This window comes from Anolis carolinensis, unplaced genomic scaffold (assembly GCF_035594765.1).
Source record: "Anolis carolinensis isolate JA03-04 unplaced genomic scaffold, rAnoCar3.1.pri scaffold_7, whole genome shotgun sequence".
NCBI classification, from domain to species: domain Eukaryota; kingdom Metazoa; phylum Chordata; class Lepidosauria; order Squamata; family Dactyloidae; genus Anolis; species Anolis carolinensis.
In genome coordinates this window covers 37,770,187-37,794,897 of record NW_026943818.1, presented here as the reverse complement: position 1 = coordinate 37,794,897, position 24,711 = coordinate 37,770,187, and the positions used below count along the sequence as shown (strand labels likewise).

Sequence of the window (24,711 nt, the reverse complement as noted above, 5' to 3'; positions counted from 1 at the left end):
CCAAGATCCAAAAATCAGCTGATGACCCAAAATGCAGACTCTGCAAGGAAACCGACGAAACCATGGATTATATCCTCAGCTGCTGTAAGAAAATTGCACAGACAGACTACAAACAGAGGCACAACTATGTGGCCCAAATGATTCATTGGAACTTATGCCTCAAGTCCCACCTCCCAGCAGCAAAGAACTGGTGGGATCACAAACCTGCAAAAGTCTTGGAAAATGAGCACGCAAAGATACTGTGGGACTTCCGAATCCAGACTGACAAAGTTCTGGAACACAACACACCAGACATCACAGTTGTGGAAAAGAAAAAGGTTTGGATCATGGATGTCGCCATCCCAGGTGACAGTCGCATTGACGAAAAACAACAGGAAAAACTCAGCCGCTCTCAGGACCTCAAGACTGAACTGCAAAGACTCTGGCAGAAACCAGTGCAGGTGGTCCCGGTGGTGATGGGCACACTGGGTGCCATGCCAAAAGATCTCAGCCGGGATTTGGAAACAATATTGACAAAATGATGATCTGCCAACTGCAAAAGGCCACCCGACTGGGATCTGCATGCATCATCTGAAAATACATCACACAGTCCTAGACACTTGGGAAGTGTTCGACTTGTGATTTTGTGATATGAAATCCAGCATATCTATCTTGTTTGCTGTGTCATAATAATAATAATAATAATAATAATAATAATAATAATAATAATAGGGAAGGAGTGGCAAATACGGGCCTTTCCTCCTGCAAGGCAAGACCGAGGCGGCCTTTCTGCCGTTTGCCGCGAGCCACCCGAAAGCGCCGAGGATCATCCTGCACGAAAGCTTCATCTCGTCTCTGTTTTGACAACAGCAAATCGAATCCCTTCTTATTAAGAGCCCAATCGAGGCCCCTTGGGAACCCTCCGCCGCAGAGCGAGGAGGCGAGGGAGGGCTTAAAGCAGATAAGGAAGGCAATTGCACGAAATAGCTCACGAAAGAAAGAAAGAAAGAACGAAAGGAAGGAGAGATCAAGGCGTCGGAACGAGGAGCGGAGGAGCATCTATTTTTAACTCCTTCCGAACTAGACGCATCCAAAGTAAAAGGCCTCTTGGCTATTGCATTCTTTCCGTCCTATTGCACAGTTGCCTTGTTGTGTTATTACACTATCGCGTTCTTATTGTGTTATTGCATTCTTATTCTCTATTGCATTGTTACTGCGTTATCGCGCTGTTGCAATGTTGTGTTGTCGCGCTAGCGCATTCTTGGTGCGTTGTTGCGCTATTGCTCAATTACCGTCTTGTTCCCGATTGCATTTTACTGCATTATTGGGCTATTGCATAGTTGTGTTATTACAGCATCGCATTCTTCTTCTGTTATTGTGCTATTGCAGTATTACCTTCTTATGCTCCTATTACGGTTTTACTGCGTTATTGTACAATCGCATTGTTGCTGTGTTCTTACACTATCACATTATTGCGCTATTGCATTGTTGTGGTGTTATTACAGCATCGCATTCTTCTGTTACTGCGCTATTGCAGTATTACCTTCTTATTCTCCTATTACGGTTTTACTGCGTTATTGTACAATCGCATTGTTGCTGTGTTCTTACACCATCACATTATTGCGCTATTGCATAGTTGTTGTGTTATTACAGCATCACATTCTTCTGTTATTGCGCTATTGCAGTATTGCCTTCTTATTCCCCTATTATGGTTTTACTGCGTTATTGTACAATTGCATTGTTGCAGTGTTCTTACAGTATCACATTATTGCGCTATTGCAATATTTCCTTCTTATTCTCCTATTATGGCTTTACTGCATTATTGTACAATCGCATTGTTGCTGTGTTCTTACACTATCACATTATTGCGCTATTGCATAGTTGTGTTATTACAGAATCGCATTCTTCTTCTGTTACTGCGCTATTGCAGTATTACCTTCTTATTCTCCTATTACGGTTTTGCTGCGTTATTGTACAATCGCATTGTTGCTGTGTTCTTACACTATCACATTATTGCGCTATTGCATAGTGGTGTGGTATTACACTGTCACCTTCTTATGGCATTGTTGTGCTATTGCATTCTTTCCCCCCCAATTTCATTTTTACTTCATTATTGCGACATTACATCGCTATTGCACCATTGTGTTATTGCATTCATATTTCACTATTGCGTTGTTAGGGTGTTGTGGTCTTGCACTATCCCATTCTTATTGTTTTACTGCATTGTTGTGCTATTGCATTAATTTCCCGTATTGCATTGTTACTGCATTATTGTGACATTACATGGCTATTGTGCTATTGCATTCATATTGCACTATTGCGTGATTATAGGGTTGTGGTACTACACTGTCAATTCTTTTTGCATTGTTGTGCTATTGTGTCCTTTCCTCCGATTGCATTGTTACTGCGTTGTTGCACCATTACATTGGTATTGTGCCATTGTGCTATTACATTCATATTGCACTATTGCATTGTTACGGCATAGTGGTATTACAGCATCGTGTTAATAATAATAATATAATATGCATCATGTTCATATTGTATTATTGTCCTATTGTATTGTTACTGCATTATTGTGAGATTACAGTGCTACTGTGTTATTGCACATTTGCACAATTCTATGGCATCATTGCATTCTTATTTCACTATTGCGTTGTTACAGGGTTGTGATATCATCCTGCCTCGTTCTTATTGTGTTATTGCATTGTTGTGCTATGGCGTTTTCCCCCATGGCATTGTTACTGTGTTATTGTGATTTTAGATTGCTACCGCATTTCTATGGCATCATTGTGCAATTGCATTCTTATTTCACTATTGCGTTGTTACGGTTTGTGATATTACACTATCTCGCTCTTATTGTGTTATTGCATTAATTTTGCTATTGCGTTCTTTCTCCCGATTACATTGTTACTCTGTTATTGCAGTTGTTTCACAAACGCACAATTGCATATATATTTGACTATTGCGTTGTTACGGTGTTGTGGTATCACACTATGGCATTCTGATTGTTTTACTCCATTGTTGTGCTATTGCATTCGTTTCCCCCGATTGCATTGTTACTGCGTTATTGGGCTATACGGGGTTGTGATATTGCACTATCTCGCTCTTATTGTGTTATTGCATAATTTTGCTATTGCGTTCTTTCTCCCGATTACATTGTTAGTCTGTTATTGCAGTATTGCATTGTTGTTTCACAAACGCACAATTGCATTTATATTGCACTATTGCGTTGTTACGGCATTGTGGCATTGCACTATGGCATTCTTATTGTTTTACTCCATCGTTGTGCTATTGCATTTGTTTCATCCGATTGCATTGTTACTGCGTTATTGGGCTATTGTCCAATTGCACTATTGCATCCTTATTGCATGGTAATGTCGTAGTTGCGCTATTGCGATTGTGACATTCACACATGCGCCTATGCACTTTCGGGATCTTCTCCCCGTGGAGTTGTCTGGAAAGCTTTCCCGCTCTTCCCGAAGAGCCATTAACGATTTAATTGCGCTAATTAAAAGCTGGCTATCTCCTCCCCGGGCGGCTCTTAGCCGATCCCTCCAGAGGCTTTTAATTGTATTTCCTTTGGAAAAAGATGGACTGCCCTTGCGCCTTGCGCAAGGGCAATGGCTCGTATCTCCTTGATCCTCAGGACGGATCATAATTAACCCAACTCTCAATTAACCGGCACCTAGAAACTTTGTTTCTAGCTGCTTGATAGTTAACTATCCAGATAGACCTCACTAATACAATACCTTGTGCATTGATCTTCGTGGCCTCTTATGTCCTTTGCCCTATCCTATATTTTCATTAAGAGATCCGGCATTCAATAATTGGACCCACTAATAATAATAATAATAATAATAATAATAATAATAATAATAATAATAATAATAATAAAAAACTATATCTGCCTTGAAGATCAGGGGGCAGAGGACTCTTACAAGTAAAACAAGCAGTCAATGAAGAAGAACATGCCCTGGCAGGATATGTCAAGCAAAGTGAAGAACCTGCTTTGATTGAAGTCAAAAATCAGAAACTCCTCAAAGCACAGCAGACAAAAAACCAGTACAAGAAAACCGCACTACAAACTAGAGCAGAATCAGTACAAGAAAACCGCACTACAAACTAGAGCTGACAGCTGGCACAACAAAATATTGCATGGAAGGTTCCTTGACCAAATTGAAGGAAAAGCTGATAAGGAGAAGACCCAGCTATGTATCGATTTTTGTATTAATAATAATCATCATAATAATAATAATTCATCACACAGTCCTAAACACTTGGGAAGTGTTCAACTTGTGATTTTGTGATACGAAATCCAGCAAATATATCTCGTTTGCTGTGTCATACTATGTCTTTGTATCAATAATAATAATAATAATAATAATAATAATAATAATACATTACATAGTCCTAAACACTTGGGAAGTGTTCGACTTGTGATTTTGTGATACGAAATCCAGCATATAGATCTCGTTTGCTGTGTTATACTATGTCTTTGTGTCAATAATAATAATAATAATAATAATAATAATGTCTATGTGTCAATACTAATACTAATAATAATAATAGTAATCACACAGTCCTAAGTTACATCATACAGTCCTAGACACTTGGGAAGTGTTCGACTTGTGATTTTGTGATACGAAATCCAGCAAATTGTGAAATCCAGCAAATCCAGCAAATTTGTGATACGAAATCCAGCAAATATAGCTCGTTTGCTGTGTCTTACTGTGTCTTTGTGTCAATAATAATAATAATAATTCATTATGCAGTCCTAAACACTTGGGAAGTGTTTGACGTGATTTTGTGATACAAAATCCAGCAAATATATCTCATTTGCTGTGTCAAACTGTGACTTTGTGTCAATAATAATAATAACAATAGTCTATGTGTCAATATTAATACAGTAGAGTCTCACTAATCCAAGCTAAACGGGCCGGCAGAAGCTTGGATAAGTGAATATCTTGGATAATAAGGAGGGATTAAGGAAAAGCCTATTAAACATCAAATTAAGTTATGATTTTACAAATTAAGCACCAAAACATCATGTTTTACAACAAATTTGACAGAAAAAGCAGTTCAATACGCAGTAATGTTATGTTGTAATTACTGTATTTACAAACTTAGCACCAAAATATCATGATACAGTAGAGTCTCACTAATCCAAGCTAAACGGGCCGGCAAAAGCTTGGATAAGCGAATATCTTGGATTATAAGGACTGATCAAGGAAAAGCCTATTAAACATCAAATTAGGTTATGATTTTACAAATTAAGCACCAAAACATCATGTTATACAACAAATTTGACAGAAAAAGGAGTTCAGTACGCAGTAATGTTATGTTGTAATTACTGTATTTATGAATTTAGCACCAAAATATCACGATATATTGGAAACATTGACTACAAAAATGGCTTGGATTATCCAGAGACTTGGATAAGCGAGGCTTGGATTAGTGAGACTCTACTGTATATTGAAAACATTGACTACAAAAATGCGTTGGTTAATCCAGAAACTTGGATAAGCGAGGCTTGGATAAGTGAGACTCTACTGTAGTACTAATAATATAAATAATGTTTTATTATTGTGTATTTGTATATTTAAAGTTGTCATGTTTTTGAGTGTGAGCCGCTTTGGGTATTCGTGTGGACAGATAAAGTGGGATATCAATAAATAAATAAATCCCTGATCCATGTCGATGCCCCCCCAAAAGGGCCGAGATACAGCAGCTTTTGTTTGAACCCATGTCGGAGAAGCAAGGAATCCGCTCCGGGTTTGGGCCGGCTTTGGAGCTGCTCTCCAAGGTGCCGGATCCCTTTCAGCTCACATTTCAGGACCTTGGAGAGCTCCCATTCAAAACCCGGAGTGGAACGTGGAGCGGATTGTTTTGCTTTCCCACCAATGTCTGGTGATTATGGATAACTTTGAAAGGCGGGTTCATTGCAATACAAATAACCCTACGGCCAAGTAACTTCCCAGGCTTTTTTGCAAAAGTGGGTGGAGCCAAAGGCCAAAAGGGGCGGGGCCAAAAGTTTTATCTTGCTCCCCATTGTGTATGTTTGATGCGTAGTGCTGATTAGGGTCAAACCGCATTGATTGGACCTTCAGGCCAACCGGCATGGATTCGTTGCCCTCCCGGAATGGATTCTATCCTAAGCATGACTCCCACGTTCCCAAAGTTGATCCATATGGGCAAAAAATACCTCGTTTCCCCCGAAAGAATGCCGAAATGTCGTTTTGCCTTGGCAAAGCTATCCGTCTCTGCGGCGATGATGGTGCCGACAGCTGGCAAAAGGGAAGAGAGCGCGAGGACAAAGCCTACCAAGGCGTCTGGTTTGGAAATGAGCGTCTTTCTCTCCTTGCCACCTTCCTCCCTTTTCCTTTATTACGGATGGCAGAGCCATAATAAGCTGAACGTGAGCCAAAGGTGTGATGCAGCAGCGAAAAAAGCCAATACCATCCTTAGTTGCATCCATAGGGGTCTAGTGTCCAGATCAAGGGACGTCATCTTTTCTGCTTTGGTGAGACCTCCCCTGGAATAATAATAGTAATAATAAGCTGAACATGAGCCAATGTTGTGATGCAGCAGCAAAAAAAGCCAATGCGATCCTTGGTTACATCCATAGGGGTCTAATGTCCAGATCAAGGGATGCCATCTTTTCTGCTTTGGTGAGACCTCCCCTGGAATAATAATAGTAATAATAAGCTGAACGTGAGCCAATGTTGTGATGCAGCAGCGAAAAAAGCCAATGCGATCCTTTGTTGCATCTATAGGGGTCTAGTGTCCAGATCAAAAGACGTCATCTTTTCTGCTTTGGTGAGACGTCCCCTGGAATATTATTAATAATAGTAACATCATTATTATTGTTGTTGTTGTAATAATAATAAGCTGAACGTGAGCCAACGGCGTGATGCAGCAGCAAAAAAACCCCAGTGCGATCCGTATTTGCATCCATAGGGGTCTAGTGTCCAGATCAAGGGACGTCATCTTTTCTGCTTTGGTGAAACCTCCCCTGGAATAATAATAATAATAATAAGCTAAACATCAGCCAATGTTGTGATGCAGCAGCGAAAAAAGTCAATGCGATCCTTGGTTACATCCATAGGGGTCTAATATCCAGATCAAGGGACGTCATCTTTTCTGCTTTAGTGAGACGTCTCCTGGAATAATAATAATAATAAGCTGAACGTGAGCCAATGTTGTGATGCAGCAGCGAAAAAAGCCAATGCGATCCTTAGTTGCATCCATAGGGTTCTAGTGTCCAGATCAAGGGATGTCATCTTTTCTGCTTCGGTGAGACGTCCCCTGTAATATTATTAATAATAGTAACATTATTATTGTTGTTGTTGTAATAATAATAAACTGAACGTGAGCCAACCGTGTGATGCAGCAGCGAAAAAAGCCAATGCGATCCTTAGTTGCATCCATAGGGGTCTAGTGTCCAGATCAAAAGACGTCATCTTTTCTGCTTTGGTGAGACCTCCCCTGGAATAATAATAGTAATAATAAGCTGAACGTAAGCCAATGTTGTGATGCAGCAGCAAGAAAAGCCAATGCGATGCTCGGTTGCATCCACATGAATATAATGTCCAGTTCAAGGGAAAGTCTGTTCTGCTTTGGTCGCAGAGGCTTGGATAGTGTCTTCTAGCATCCTAAAGTAATAATAATAATAATAATAATAATAATAATAATAATAATAATAATAATAATATAAGCAGGGGCAGGATGTCTATCTGTTGAAAAGGCTTGAGTTGTATCTCCCTGTCTGGCAGAATTAGATTGGACTAGATGGCCATAGGGATCCTTTCCAAGTCTAGGATCGTATAGACTTAATAATAATAACAACAACAATAACAACAGCAATAACAACAACATAATAATAATCATAATAATAACACTAAGCAGAGCCTGGATGGCCATCTGTCAGGAGGGCTTGGATGGTGTCTTCCCAAATGGCCGGATGGGGTTGGACTGGATGGCCTCTAGGTTCCCCTTCCGACTCTACATTTCATTTACCGCACACAAGGATTGGATTCAAATCGCTTCGCTATGTGTGCCGGCTCTAAAATATTTATTTATTTACTAAATTAATTAATATATTAATAAATTATCTATTTATTTATTTATTTTAATTAATTATTTATTTAAACACTTATTTATTTGCTAGCGGGTTAAACCGCTGAGCTGCTGAACCTGCTGGCTGAAAGGACGGCGGTTCGAATCCGGAGAGCAGGGTGAGCTCTCGCTGTTAGCCCCAGCTTCGGCCAACCTAGCCGTTCAGAAACGTGCCAACGTGAATAGAGCAATAGGTACTGCTCCGGCGGGAAGGTAACGGCACTCCATGCAGTCATGACCTTGGAGGTGTCTATGGACAATTCCGGTTCTTTGGCTTAGAAATGGAGATGAGTAGGTGAACTATACATCCCAGTACCTACAACTCCTATAAATCCCTCCAAAGTATTTTTGTTGGTCATGGGGGTTCTGTGTGCCAAGTTTGGTCCAAGTCCATCATCAATGGAGGTCACAGTTTCTCTCGTTGTGGGTGAACTACAACTCCCAGAAAGGAAAGCCCATCCAGATTTATCCAGTGACGCACGAGAGCGAAAGAGGGGTCAAAAATACGTTACTTACCGTATATACTCGAAGGCTATTGCTTGCAATAAGTGATCTATTTCTCTCTTCTCCTCCCTTATCAGTGTGTTTTCTTTTGCAAAGCCTCCCTCCTTCTTAAGCAAGGGAATGTTTTGAAAAGGAAAAGACACCCTTGCAAGTCAGGAAGAAGAAAAATATATATTCATTCATCTTACCAAAGCATTTTCCCCTGAAATATTTGTTAATCTCTCCTACAGATATGTAGGCATTAACCCCTTGCAAGCTTTTGCCATCTCTATGTATATGTGTATATATCTATATACATTAATTTTATATATGAATTTCCCCTCATATGTTTTCAGGTGTTTGCAAATCCTTTATACATATAGATCCATGTACCTGTGTATCTGTAGCCATACATATACATTATTTTTATATATGAATTTACCCTCATATGTTTGCAAGTCTCTGTAAATTCTATATAGATATAATTATCTATATAAAGAGATATGTCTGGATAGATATGAATATATTCTTACCTGCCTATATATAGGGCTTGCAAACATTACAGGGGGAAATGAACACACAAATATATATATATATATATATATATATATATATATATAGAGAGAGAGAGAGAGAGAGAGAGAGAGAGAGAGAGAGAGAGAGAGAGCTTGAAAATATTACAGGGGGAAATGAACACAAATATATATGGACATGTCTAGATAGATATGAATATATATATATATATATATATATATATATATATATATATATATATAGGGCTTGCAAATATTACAGGGGAAAATGAACACACAAATATATATATAGACATGTCTAGATAGATATGTGTGTGTGTGTATATATATATATATATATATGGCTTGCAAATATTGTAGGGGAAATGCACACACAAACAGGGGGATTTGAAACGTTTCAGCATTTGTGAAATTAGTATCTATAATTATAGATCTATATCTAGCTCTGCATTGTTTATATAAGCATTGAATATTTGCCTGTTACTATGTTGGAAGCCGGCCTGAGTCCCCATGGGGAGATAGGGTGGGATCCAAATGAAGTTGTTGTTATTATTATTATTATTATTTTATTGCATGACACAGCAAACAAGATAGACATGCTGCATTTTGCCCCACAAAATCACAAGTCGAACACCTCCCAAGTGTCTAGGACTGTGTGATTATTATTATTATTATTATTATTATTATTATTATTATTATTATTATTATTATTATTATTATGTTATTGTTGGTACCATATTGTTTTTGTTGCCCCTACTTTTCCACTTATAGAGCTAGTTTATTGCTTTTCTTTGAAATACGGTAAATATTCAAAAACATTTGACCTACTGATGCCTCGATTAATGAAATTTTATTGGGATCTATATTTATTTTGAAATTGGCCCATAGCTGTTGCATTTCCCACCCATGGCTTATATTCGAGTCAATAAGTTATCCCAGTTTTTTGTGGTAAAATTAGGTGCCTCGGCTTATATTCGGGTCGGCTTATACTCGAGTATATACGGTATACAGTGTTCAGATCGCCTGTAATAATGAGTGCAGTTTGTGCAAGACAGTGGTGTCGTATTGATACTATTATGGGTTGGTTATGTAGTTGTTGTGCACCTTCACGTTGTTTTATGGAGGACGTGAACGCCAAGTTGGGATTCGAACCCAAGTCTCTAGAGCCGTAATCCCGCACTCACACCCGTATGCCATGCGAGCTTCAATGACTTAATTGTACTTATCCGGGGACTTAATACAAGTGTGCGGTGGTTTAATATGATTTATGCCGTGACGCCATGCGGATTATACGCCGGCTGCGTTCGGATTAGGCAGTAGATCAACACACAGTGGCTTAATTTAGGAAAGGACTTAATATGGCTTATACGGCGGCTTAATACAATGCCTACACTGTCTCGGGTAGGAAGTCACAAGATCTTGTCTGATCGTGAAAGCTAAGCAGGGTCAGCCCTGGTGACTATTTGGATGGGAGACCGGCAAGACACCCCGAATGCTGTGGGCACTATTTTGGAGGAATAGTGAAAATCATGGGGTTACTAATAGAAACTTACCATAGTAATATTACTATTACTATACTAATAGTATAGTATACTATACTAATAGTAACTTATTATAGATCGACGGGCAACTGAAAAAGCCACCACATCGCCGTAGGTGTGCAGGCAACTTGAAGGCCCATGGATGTGAAAATCATGGAGTTACTAATAGTAACTTTCTATAGATTGACAGGCAACTGGAAAAGCCATCAAATCGCCATAGGTGTGCAGGCAACTCGAAGGCCTGTAAATGTGAAAATCGTGGGGTTACTAATAGTAACTTACTATAGGAATATTACTATTACTATACTAATATTATAGTATACTATACTAATAGTCTATATATATCGAAGAGTGATGGAATCCTGGCGACCTACAAAACAACAAAACTACAGGCCCCCCAACCTCGAAATTTGACAACACAACCCATCATCCACGCCTCTAGGTTGATACAACAAAAAGAAAAGAAAAATAAAGTCCTAATTAGAGGGAGAGGAATAATTGTTTTTATCCAATTGCTGCCAGTTTGAAGGTTAAGCTCCGCCCACTTGGTCTCCTAGAAACCCACTCAGCCCAGGGGACAGAGAGTGTTAGGCCTCACTTAGGCCTCTTCCTCAGATTATCTAATTTGCACTGGCTTATATGGCAGTGTAGACTCAAGGCCCTTCCACACAGCTATATAACCCATTTATAATCTTATATTATTTGCTTATATATTATCTATATAATCCACTTCAGTGTGCATTTTATACAGCTGTGAAGAAGGGGCCTCATATAATCCAGTTCTAAGCAGATAATATCAGATTATCAATATACAGTAGAGTCTCACTTATCCAACATAAACAGGCCGGCAGAACGTTGGATAAGTGAATATGTTGGATAATAAGAAGGGATTCAGGAAAAGCTGATTAAACATCAAATTAGGTAATCATTATACAAATTAAGCACCAAAACATCATGTTATACAACAAATTTGACAGAAAAAGTAGTTCCATGCGCAGTAATGCTATGTAGTAATTACTGTATTTACAAATTTACCACCAAAATATCACAGTGAATTTAAAACACTGACTACAACCATTGATTACTAAATGGCACACTGCGTTGGATAATCCAGAACATTGCATAAGCGAATGTTGGATACGTGAGATTCTACTTTAATATGAAATAATTACTTTGATAGAATAATACAGAACAATATAATCTCTAAAACCAGGACAGTAAATAAAGAGCAACACTCTGAAAGCAGGGAAATTGGAAATTCCACAAAGGAAATAATCAGGGCCAGCTAACACAGACAAAAAAAAATCAAAAATATTGTACATTCACAACCTTTAGGAAATAATATCCCCTGATGGCGCACCGTGTTAAAGTGTTAACCTGCTGAACTTCTGGACCGAAAGGTCGCAGGTTTGAATTGGGGGAGCGGAGAGAGCCCCCACTGTTAGCCCCAGCTCCTGCCAACCTAGCAGTTCGAAAACATGCAAATATGAGTAGATCAATAGGTACCGCCCTGGCGGGAAGGTAACGGTGCTCCATGCAGTCATGCTGGCCACATGACCTTGGAGGTGTCTATGGACAACGCCGGCTCTTCGGCTTAGAAATGGAGATGAGCACCAACCCCCAGAGTCAGACACGACTGGACTTAATGTCAGGGGGAAACCTTTACCCTTTTCCTTAACTATCACCGATTCCTCAATACTTTATTTCCCATAACACCATACTTTGCCACAGCAACGCGTGGCTGGGCACAGCTAGTAACTTACTATAGATTGACGGGCAACTGGAAAAACCATCACATCGCCGTAGGTGTGCAGGCAACTCGAAGGCCTGTGAATGTGAAAATAGTGGGGTTACTAATAGTAACTTACTATAGTAATATTACTATTACTATACTAATATTATAGTATACTATACTAATAGTAACTTATTATAGATCGATGGGCAACTGGAAAAGCCATCACATCGCTGTAGGTGTGCAGGCAACTCAAAGCCCCGTGGATGTGAAAACCATGGAGTTACTAGTAGCAACTTACTATAGATCGACGGCCAACTGGAAGGCCCATGTATGTGTTATGTAGAGATGTGCAAAGCAGCGGAAATCCAATGAGTAATTCGTTTTGGGGGTTTGGATGGCCCGCGTTTTGTTTTGTGACAATTTGGAGCGGGTGCCGATTCCTTTCATAATCCGAATCTTGGATTACAAACATTTCGTGGCAATGGGGAAGATTTTGAGGCCAGTTTCTCTTGTCATTTCTATGGCTATCGGGATGAAACTTGGCCCATTTGCAGGCACGCTTGACACCTTCAAGCCTGCCAAGTTTCAGAATGTCTGTGTCATCCGCTGATTTTTGAGGAATTTTTAAATAATATATTTTATTAAAAAACTACAAAGAGGTATCCCCTTGGATTTCCGCACAATGAGACTACCTAAGGAGGGCACTGAGCCTGCAAAGTTTCAGAAAAATTTGTTCATCCAGTAATTTTTAGGAATTTTTAAAAGCTTTTTACACACACACACATATCTATATATATAAAAGGGTAATGAAATTTCGGCCTAGGACAAAACAACAAAACTACACATCCCAGAAACAATAAACTTGGCAGCACAACCCCTCCTCCATGCCTCTGTGTTCATACAACAACCCTGCTGGTTTGCTTTTAGTTACTCTGATTTTATCTGCTTGGATTTTAATGTATTGTCCATTATTTTATTTTGTGTATCATTGGAATGTTTTAGTTTTTGTCAAATATGTTGTGTCATTGTTGGGTCTGTCCCTGTTGTGAGCCACCCCGAGATGGGGTGGGATATAAAAATAAAGTTTATTATTATTATTATTAAAAAGCTTCAGCTACTCCAAAAAACAGCCAGACGTTGAGACTGCAAGGCTATTCACTGCTATTCTACCTGGCCAACAAAGGATTCCCATAAGCCACAGCAATGTGTGGCCGGGCAAAGCTATATATATATATAAATGTAATGTGTGTTTTCTCCATGGAGTAAACAACAAAACCACTGAACCAAATCACACCAAATTTGGCCACAAAAGACATAGTCATCCAATCTATGTCTTTCAATCAGAAAAACCTAGAAAAATGAAAGTCCAAATTACAGAGGATGAGGAAGAGCCGTTTTCCCCCTGGCTGCCAGTCAGAAGGGTAGGTCCCGCCCCCTTTGGGCCCCACCCCCTTCGTGTCATAGCAACCCCCTCAGCCACAATGGCTCCCGAGGGATCATTCTGAACAACACTCTGAAAACAGGGGAAATCCAGACAGGAAACAACCAGGGCCAGCTAACACCTCCCAACAAAAGATTCCCCCAGGGGGTAATCAGCCAGACTTTGAAGCTGAAAGAAGGGGATCCCACTCCGATCCGTAACTTGGAGAGTTGTATTTACGAGTAATACAAATCTCCACATTCCGAGTGTTATGATAATATATAATGTAGTATGTTTTGGACCTATAGCCTCACCTTCCTCTCTCCCCTTGAATCCTCTCAGGTCTGACGGGTGCCCCACATGAAGACCATGAACCCCGCTTGCCTGACCCCCGTCTTGCTTCTGCTGCTGGAGGTCCCCGTCCACGCGCTCTTCCCCGAAGAACCCGGCCCCATCAGCGTGGCCCTCGACGAATGTAAGTGGGACCATCGGAAGTGTCTACTACATCTTTTCTCAACCTGGGGGTGTCAGGGGTCTCCAAAGACCATCAGGGGTCTCCAAAGACCTGTTTGGCCCAATTCTATCACTGGTGGGGTTCAAGTTGCTCTTTGATTGTGCGTACTATAAATCCCAGCAACTACAACTCCCAAATGCCAAGGTCTATATTCCCCAAACTAGTCCAGTGTTCACATTGAGTATCCGTGCCAAGTTTGGTCCAGATCCATTGTTGTTTGGAGTCTGGATGTAGGTGAACTATAACACCCAAACTCAAGGTCAGTGCCCACCAAACCTTTCCAGTATGTTCTGTTGGTGATGGGAGTTTTATGTGCCAAGTTTGGTTCAATTCCATCGTTGGTGGAGTCCAGGATGCTCTTTGATTGTAGGTGAACTATAAATCCCAGCAACTACAACTCCCATATGACAAAATCGATCCCTCCCAACCCTGTATCCAAAACATTTGGATGGCCCATACCAAATATTTTAGAATTGAAACTGACCCCATACTTTCTCATTTTAGTTTTGCAAATCTCAGAAAGCTCCCAAAGTCAGTTTCCTATTCAGTGTAAGGAAGCAAAGACGTTCAGCCAAAAAGGCTGCTTGACTGCCTGGAATTAATGGAGTCTCAGCATTCCCAAACTACATTTCCCAGAATTCTGTGCTTTCTCATTTTCTCTCCCAGCGAACTCTGCTTTCTCCCTGATGCTTCCCTCTCCTCCTAATTTAAAAAAGAAAGGCAGCCTTTTTGGCTTTGTTTTGTTTCACGCATCGGATATCGCCTTGTAAGTACGAATTTGATATGACTTACAACGACTTACGATAACCATGCACACCTCTAATATCCAGCTCCTCGCCTTCCCAAACTACATTTCCCAGAATGCTGTGCTTTGCCAGTCTCTCTCCCAGCAAACTCTGCTTTCTCCCTGATGCTTCCCTCTCCTCCTAATTTAAAGAGGAAAGGCAGCCTTTTTGGCTTTGTTTTGTTTCATGCGTTGGATATCGCCTTGTAAGTACGAATTTGATATGACTTACAACGACTTATGATAACCATGCACACCTCTAATGTCCAGCTTCTCGCCTTCCCAAACTACATTTCCCAGAATGCTGTGCTTTCTCAGTCTCTCTCCCAGTGAACTCTGCTTTCTTCCTGATGCTCCCTCTCCTCCTAATTTACAAAGGAAAAGCAGCCTTTTTGGCTTTGTTTTGTTTCACATGTCGGATATCGCCTTGTAAGTACAAATTTGATACTACTTACGACGACTGACGATACCCATACACACCTCCAATATCCAGCTCCTCACCTTCCCAAACTACATTTCCCAGAATTCTGTGTTTTCTCGGTCTCCCAGTTAACTCTGCTTTCTCCCTTATGCTTCCCTCTCCTCCTAATTTACAAAGGAAAAGCAGCCTTTTTGGCTTTGTTTTGTTTCACATGTCGGATATCGCCTTGTAAGTACGAATTTGATACTACTTACGACGACTGACGATACCCATACACACCTCCAATATCCAGCTCCTCACCTTCCCAAACTACATTTCCCAGAATTCTGTGTTTTCTCGGTCTCCCAGTTAACTCTGCTTTCTCCCTTATGCTTCCCTCTCCTCCTAATTTACAAAGGAAAAGCAGCCTTTTTGGCTTTGTTTTGTTTCACATGTCGGATATCGCCTTGTAAGTACAAATTTGATACTACTTACGACGACTGACGATACCCATACACACCTCCAATATCCAGCTCCTCACCTTCCCAAACTACATTTCCCAGAATTCTGTGTTTTCTCGGTCTCCCAGTTAACTCTGCTTTCTCCCTTATGCTTCCCTCTCCTCCTAATTTACAAAGGAAAAGCAGCCTTTTTGGCTTTGTTTTGTTTCACATGTCGGATATCGCCTTGTAAGTACGAATTTGATACAACTTACAACAAACTGACAATAACCATGCACACCTCTAATGTCCAGCTCCTTGCCTACCCAAACTACATTTCCCAGAATTCTGTGCTTTCTCGGTCTCTCTCCCAGTGAACTCTGATTTCTCCTTTATGCTTCCCTCCCTTAAAGAGGAAAGGCAGACTTTTTGGCTTTGTTTTGTTTCCTTGCGCTGAGCACGAAACTGACTTTGGGAAGTTTCCGAGTTTTACAAAATGCAAACGAAAAATGTTTTTGAGGCTTCCAAGGGTTACGAAAAGGATTGGGTGAGTTCCGATGCTTATGTTTTCGGCCCACGCGTCGGATATTGCCTCGTACATACGAATTTGATATGACTTACGACGACTTACAATAACCATGCACACCTCTAAAGTCCAGCTCCTCGCCTTCCCAAACTACAATTCCTATAATGCTGTGCTTTCTCAGTCTTTCTCCCTGGTGCTTCCCTCTCCTCCTGATTTGCAAAAGAAAGGCAGCCTTTTTCTGATGCTGAGCAGAATTCTGGCAAATGTAGTTTAGGGCAGGGCCTTTAGAATTCTCTAGCATAGCGCTCCTCGCCTTCCCAAACTACATTTCCCGGAATTCGCCTCGTAAGTACAAATTTGATATGACTTACGATAACCATGCACACCTCTAATGCCCAGATCCTTCGATCTTTTCTCTTGCATTCTCCATGGTCTTCTTTGAAGTCACTCCAACTCGCTTATATCTGTTCTTATCGTTGCAGATGTGAAGCAATACTCGGTCTTTGTGGGGAACGGCATGGGACGTTTCTCCAGCCAAGATGGAGGAGCTGAGCGCCTCAACATCCAGCGCATGCTGATCGTCAACAGGACCTTGTTCGTCGGAGAAAGGTAATCGCGAGGCACGATTGCTCCCCGTCCCTTGTTTGCCCTGAACAGCATCAGAATCCTTGATTTAGGCATCCAAAATGCCGTATATACTCGAGTTTTTCAGCTCTTTTTATCAGCTGAAAAAGCCTCCCTCGGCTTATAATAGGGTCAAGGTCAAGCCTTGCAATATATGATATATTTATCTCTTACCCTCCCTTATCAGTGTGTTTTATTTTCCAAAGCCTCCCTCGCTCTTAACCAAGGGAATGTTTTGAAAAGGGAAAGAAGCCCTTGCAAGTCCGGAAGAATAATGTATATATATCCATTAATCTTATAAAAGCAGTTTCCCCTGATACATTTGTTAATCTGTGCTACAGATATATAGGCATTTACCTCCTGCAAGCCTTTGCAATCCCTATGTACCTAAATATTTGTATCTATATACATTTATTTTATATATGAATTTTCCCCTCATATGTTTGTAAATCCTATATACATATAGATATCTAGAGATTTCCATGTACCTGTATATCTGTATCTGTATGAATACATTAATTTTATATATGAATTTCCCCCTTTGCAAATCATATATATACATATAGATATCTAGAGATTTCCATTTACTGTATATCTGTATCTATATGAGTACATTATTTTTATATATGAATTTTCATCTCACATGTTTGCCAGTCTTTGCAAATCCTATACAGATATAATGATCTATATATAGAAAGATGTCTAGATAAATAGATATAAATATAGATATTTAGGGCTTGTAAATATTGCAGGAGGGAAATGCACACACACACAGAGGGATTTGCAAACGTTTCAGGGGGGAAATGCATATGTGAAATTAGTATCTATAATTATAGATCTATATCTAGCTCTGTATTGTTTATATAGGCATTGAATGTTTGCCTGTTACCATGTTGGAAGCTGGCCTGAGTCCCCATGGGGAGATAGGGTGGGATCCAAATGAAGTTTTTATTATTATTATTATTATTATTATTATTATTATTATTATTATTATTAGGTTATTGTTGATACCATGTTGTTTTTGTTGCCCCTACTTTTCCACTTATAGAGCTAGTTTCTCTTTGAAATACGGTAAATATTTAAAAAAACATTTAAACTAATGATGCCTCGATTAATGAAATTTTATTGGGATTTATTTTTATTTTGAAATTTACCCGTAGCGGCTGGATTTCCCACCCTCGGCTTATACTCAATAAGTTTCCCCAGTTTTTTGTGGTAAAATTAGGTGCCTCAGCTTATATTCGGGTCGGCTTATACTCGAGTATATATGGTAGCTTGTTCTGTCAGCGGCGATGAGGAAAATTCCGAAACTCATTCCAACGTCATGTTTATGGCTGTGAGGATGAAACTTGGCACACTTGTAGGCAACTTTTACGACTGTGTCCCTGCCAAGTTTTGGAAAGTTTCGGACCTCTACTTATTTTTGAGGAATTTTTAAAAAGTGTTTACAAATCCAAAGAGGCCAGCTTTGCCAAAAACTGTGATTGGCTGACAAGGAAAAAAAACAGCAACATGGTGTTCAGTCACATCAGGTCCCTTTCGCCCCAGACAATTACGGAGTATGTTAAATTGAGGGAAACTACAGCTTGAAACAAATCAAACAAATCTTTACTAATCCCTCCAAAACGTTTTGTTACGTAATGATTCGGGATGGTATATTCTGTTCCGATTCGTAATTCGGAGATTTGTATTAACGAATTGTACGAATCTCCGAATTACGAAACCTTTGCACGGTCCTAATAACCAAACACTTCTCAAGCTTCGAAACAACAAATCTTTACTAATCAGTCCGAAACGTTTTGTTACGTAATGCTTCGGAAGGGGATATCGTGTTCTGATTCGTAATTCGGAGATTTATAGTAACGAATTGTACGAATCTCCAAATTACGAAGGTTTCGCACAGGCCTAATAACCAAACACTTCTCAAGCTTCGAAACAACAAATCTTTACTAATCCCTCTGAAACGTTTTGTTACGTAATGCTTCGGAAGGGGATATCATGTTCTGATTCGTAATTCAGAGATTTGTAGTAACGAATCGTACAAATCTCCAAATTACGAAAGCTTTGAACAGGCCTAATAACCAACACTTCAGGTCCCAAGCATTTTGGATATGGGATGCACAACCCGTTGTGGGTATGCATATATGCGCATTGTCCTCGAAATTGGAGGTGCATCGGATTTGGAACTCCCTTTGCCACGGTAATTCCTTTAAAGGTACAGGACCCCTCCCCCAGTTTCAGTCTAGTATCCATTCTAGCAGGACGTCTGTCGCTTTAAGGGAAGCATCGGACTGCATTGAAGGGGGGAAAGAGAGGCGCAAAGGGGTGCTGGCGCACAAAGGAGACCCAGTGTTGCCTGAATCTGGAGTAAGCGGGCCATGCGGCTGCGCTCGGAGCCCGCTGCATCGCCATGGCAACCTGCAGTCCAGAGGAAGAGTGGAAAAAAAGAATAGAATGAAAAAGAAATGAAAGGATGGAGAAAAGGGGAATGTGAGATAAAATCACCATGGTTGGGCACACTAGGACTGGTGCGGTTCAGTAAGAGAGAAGATATAAATAGGTAGGGAGGAAGGGAAGAAGGTAGATAGATAGATAACAGGAGAGAGATGATGGATGGATGATTTAACCCAGGGTCCCCAAACTAAGGCCTGTGGGCTGGATGCGGCCGTCTAGGGTCCTTGACCTGGCCCCTGTCCTAAACTTTAGACTTAGGGTTGACCTAAGTCTACCTGGTCTTTCAGGGTCTCTTTGCTTAGCTACGACCTTATGAGACCATCAAGATGGCCTTTGGGGACCCCTTTCCTTACCTATGGTCTTATGAAACCATTTAGATGGTCTTTGAGGGTCCCTTTCCTTATCTATGGTCTTCTGGTGGCCTGGTGAGATCATCTAGATGGCCTTTGAGGGTCCCTTTCCTTACCTATGGTCTTATGAGACCATCTAGGTGGTCTTTGGAGGTCTCTTTGCTCACCTATGGTCTTATGAGACCCATCTAGATGGTCTTTGGAGGTCTCTCTGCTTACCTATGGTCTTATGAGACCATCTAGATGGTCTTTGGAGGTCTCTTTGCTCACCTATGGTCTTATGAGACCATCGAGGTGGTCTTTGGGGACCCATTTCCTTATCTATGATCTTCTGATGGTCTTTGGAGGTCTCTTTGCTTATGGAGGTCTTATGAGATCGTCTAGATCAGGGGTCCCCAAACTAAGGCGCTCCAGGGACTCTGTCCTAAACTTTAGACTTAGGTTTGACCTAAGTGTGAAACGACTTGAAGGCACACAACAACAACAATCCTAATTTTGGAGTATTTCATCCTAGTCCAGCCCCCCAAAAGTCTGAGGGACTGTGAATCGGCCCTCCACTTAAAAAGTTTGAGGACCCCTGGTTTATTTATTTTTCTTCCTTCTTCATGTTTCTCTCTTCTTCAATTCCTCTTCTCTCGATTGTTTCAGGGATAACTTGTACCGGATCAGCCTGGAACCGACCTCAGCCAGCGAGATGCGATACCACCGGGTAAGTCGGGAAAGATGTGTAGTTTTCCAAGGCTGTGACATAGAAATGTTTTTTGTTGTGACATTCCTCTGTTTTTTCCCAACTTTCCTCAGAAGCTGACGTGGACCTCCAACCAGCACGATATCAACATCTGTCGGATGAAGGGGAAGCACGAGGTATGTTAATATATGTAAATATAAATTAATATAATAATATATTAATAACAACATTGCATATGGTTATGATGTTGTTGCAACAATGGCAGGACCTATCAGGGATCATTATCCAATCACAACAATATCATGACCCATCAGGGATCATTATCCAATCACAACAATGGCATGACCGATCAGGGATCATTATTCAATAGCAACAATGACATGACCGATCAGGGATCATTATCCAATCACAACAATATCACGACGTATCAGGGATCATTATCCAATCACAACAATGACATGACCGATCAGGGATCATTATCCAATCACAACAATATCACGACGTATCAGGGATCATTATCCAATCACAACAATGACATGACCGATCAGGGATCATTATCCAATCACAACAATATCACGACATATCAGGGATCATTATCCAATCACAACAATGACATGACCGATCAGGGATCATTATCCAATCACAACAATGGCATGACCAATCAGGGATCATTATCCAATCACAACAATGACATGACTGATCAGGGATCATTATCCAATCACAACAATATCACAACGTATCAGGGATCAATATCCATTCACAGCAATGACATGACTGATCAGGGATCATTATCCAATCACAACAATGACATGACCGATCAGGGATCATTATCCAATCACAACAATGGCATGACCAATCAGGGATCATTATCCAATCACAACAATGACATGACTGATCAGGGATCATTATCCAATCACAACAATATCACGACGTATCAGGGATCAATATCCATTCACAACAATGACATGACCGATCAGGGATCATTATCCAATCACAACAATGACATGACCGATCAGGGATCATTATCCAATCACAACCATGACATGACCGATCAGGGATCATTATCCAATCACAACCATGACATGACCGATCAGGGATCATTATCCAATCACAACAATGACATGACGTATCAGGGATCATTATCCAATCACCACCATGACATGACCGATCAGGGATCATTATCCAATCACAACCATGACATGACCGATCAGGGATCATTATCCAATCACAGCAATGACATGACCGATCAGGGATCATTATCCAATCACAACAATATCACGACGTATCAGGGATCATTATCCAATCACAACAATGACATGACCGATCAGGGATCATTATCCAATCACAACAATATCACGACGTATCAGGGATCAATATCCAATCACAACAATGACATGACTGATCAGGGATCATTATCCAATCACAACAATATCACGACATATCAGGGATCAATATCCAATCACAACCATGACATGACCGATCAGGGATCATTATCCAAGCACAACAATGACATGACCAATCAGGGATCATTATCCATTCACAACAATATCGTAACATATCAGGGCCCATTAGGGGTGTGCAAAATTATCGTTACTTTCGCATTTCGTATCAAATTCATTAGATTCGTAGATATGAATCGAAATTAGAAACAGTTTTTTAAAAATGTTGTTTATAAAATACTTGATAATTCTCCAAAAATCCGTGGATAAGTGAAACATTCTGGAAATTGATTTACCAACAGTGGAAAAGGTGTTCTACCATTGTAGCAGATTTCACCCCAATAGCTGTCAAAATGAGGGGAAAAGGAGCCCCTGAAGTCTCCCCACTTGCGGAGTTACAAAATTTCGTTACTCTCGTGATAGTAATGCAATTTTCACTAACTTTAGAAAAACTTTAGAAACGAAACATCGGCACCCCCTAATTTTGTAATGATTTTTGGAACTTTTTTTTTCATTGATCACACCACCCTATTGGCTAATCGTCCCTGTTTGGTTATGACTTGGTCGCAACAAGGGCATGATACCTATCGGGGGTTCATATCACCATCCCCTTTGTGTCGAGGAGCCATGTGAAAACGGAGACGGTGAACGAGGGCTGTGTTTTCAGCCCGTTTCCCGCGCCGTGCTTCCAGATTATCGCAGGGGGGCATGCGGTGGGGCAAGGCCGCCCTCCCCGCGTCTCAGCTCAGACGGAAAAAGATTATCCAAAGTGCTTGCAGGGTGTGCGGATCCCCTTCCATTTCCCAGCTGCAGACCCGAGCCTCCCGAGCCCGCCTCCGAATCCTCCTGGGAAGCCCGGCTCTTCGGCCGGGGAGGCGTTAATGGAATCTGGAAATTGGATTTCGCACCGATTATGAGATGTGTCCCTTCCGATCAACGGACCGGAAATAATTAATTACAAAACCAATTATACCAGCCTCCTAATAAATCACATTTGATATAAAAACGCAAGGAAAGGGGGACTCTAGGGATCGGAGACAGGTGAGCCAAAGGAGAAACGAGCACGATTCGGTTTGCAAAAGGTGAGAAGATGAAGCATTTCCGCCGTACCAGATGTGTTGGGTTGCTGTGAGTTTTCCGGGCTGTATTACTATATTCCAGAAGCATTCTCTCCTGACGTTTTGTCGACATCTATGGCAGGCATCCTCCAAGGTTGTTGGAAACAAGGCAAGTGGGGTGTATATCCCTGTGGAATGAACTCTTGTCTGTTGGAGGCAAGTGTGAATTTTGCAATCGGATCATAGCATTGAATGGCCTTGCAGCTTCAAAGCCTGGCTGCTTCCTGCCTGGGGGAATCCTTTGTTGGGAAGTGTTAGCAGGCCTTTATGGTTCCCCCATTTTTTGGATGTTGTTCTTTATTTACTATCCGGATTTTACAACAACATCTGCTATAGAATTCCAATATGCCAATGATAGCGTAACCTGTGCACATTCAGACGAAGGCCTACAAGCCAGCCCAGACATCATTCCTCAGAACACTCCCAGAACATGATCAGACAGCCAGGAAAATTCATAGCAACCCAGTGATTCCGGCCATGAAAGCCTTCGACAAGACATAAAACTATGCCTGCCATAGGTGTGGGCGAAATGTCAGGAGGGAATGCTTCTGGGACATGGCCGCAAAACTCACAGCAACTCACAGTATGATTCGGTTTGCAAAAGATGAGAAAATGAAGCATTTCCGTAGTTTCATCTGTGTTGGGAACAGAAAGCACTCTGTGCATGCTCAGAGGCCCCCTTTGGCATTGGCATGGCAAATCCATGGCATCCCTATGCGAAATTAGAAAGGGTTTGGAAGCACTTCCACAACCAAGGACTCCAAAGAACTACAAGTTGGAACTACTTCCCAAAGCTAGAACTCCTAAAGAACTACAACTCTCATCCGCCCCAACCAATGGGATTTGTAGTTTCTCAGTGTCGGAAAGGGAAATAGAGTCTGGCATTATTACGAGCAGCCTTGTTCCCAACCGGAGTCTCCGCTTAGACTACAAGGCCCATCAGCATCACCAAAGGGTTTGGGGTCGATGGGAGTTGTAGTCCTCTGCTCCTTGGATCCTATTCCGTCTTGCAAGCCCTTTTTTTTCTCGCTCTCTGGCAACGCAACGCTGCCTCTCGAAACGGCAGACAGCGAAGAACCGGGGAGGAGGGGAAGCCAAGACACACACGGCACACGCAACGCCCGCCACCCAGCCCTGCTCGCTCCTCAAAGGGCTGCTTTCTCCCTGCTCATCTCCATCCTGCTCCCGAAACCATGGAAACAAGAGAGCAAGAAAGAAGGGCTCGGATGGGAGCGCGGAAGAGAGGCGAGGAAAACACACACAATAGGGAACACAAAGGTCTGCGCTGGAGCAGGCGTGGAGGGTGCGAGGAAGGGGAGAGCGCCCAGGAACTCCGCGGTCGCAAAACACGGAGCCCGGGGGCCCTTGGGTGTTGGCACCGTGGTTGGGAGCATGATGGCATTTCCCACAATAAGGAAGGATGTTGCCCATGTGACACCCATTGAGACGGCCAACACTTGAAGCACCCATTGGTCATCTGAACTAACAGCATAGCATCAATTGGTGTTGGAATATTAAGACCCAGTGCAGTCAATTATTATTATTATTATTACTTTGTGACACCCATT

At 41.2% G+C, this 24,711-nt stretch overlaps 1 protein-coding gene across 3 annotated transcripts in view; it reads left to right on the top strand.

The window, feature by feature from the left end:
* The window catches only part of sema6b (semaphorin 6B), a 106,953-nt gene that overhangs the window by 65,737 nt on the left and 16,505 nt on the right, over positions 1-24,711 (top strand). For 2 of the 3 annotated variants that reach the window (XM_062959217.1, XM_062959219.1), the window contains exons 2-5: positions 14,149-14,281; positions 16,953-17,079; positions 20,547-20,607; positions 20,700-20,762. In XM_062959217.1, the coding sequence (XP_062815287.1) occupies positions 14,167-14,281; positions 16,953-17,079; positions 20,547-20,607; positions 20,700-20,762 (366 nt within the window). In that variant the 5' untranslated portion in view covers positions 14,149-14,166. Of the gene's footprint in view, positions 1-791; positions 1,075-14,148; positions 14,282-16,952; positions 17,080-20,546; positions 20,608-20,699; positions 20,763-24,711 lie in introns of those variants that run through there. The other variant, XM_062959218.1, reaches the window with a different exon arrangement.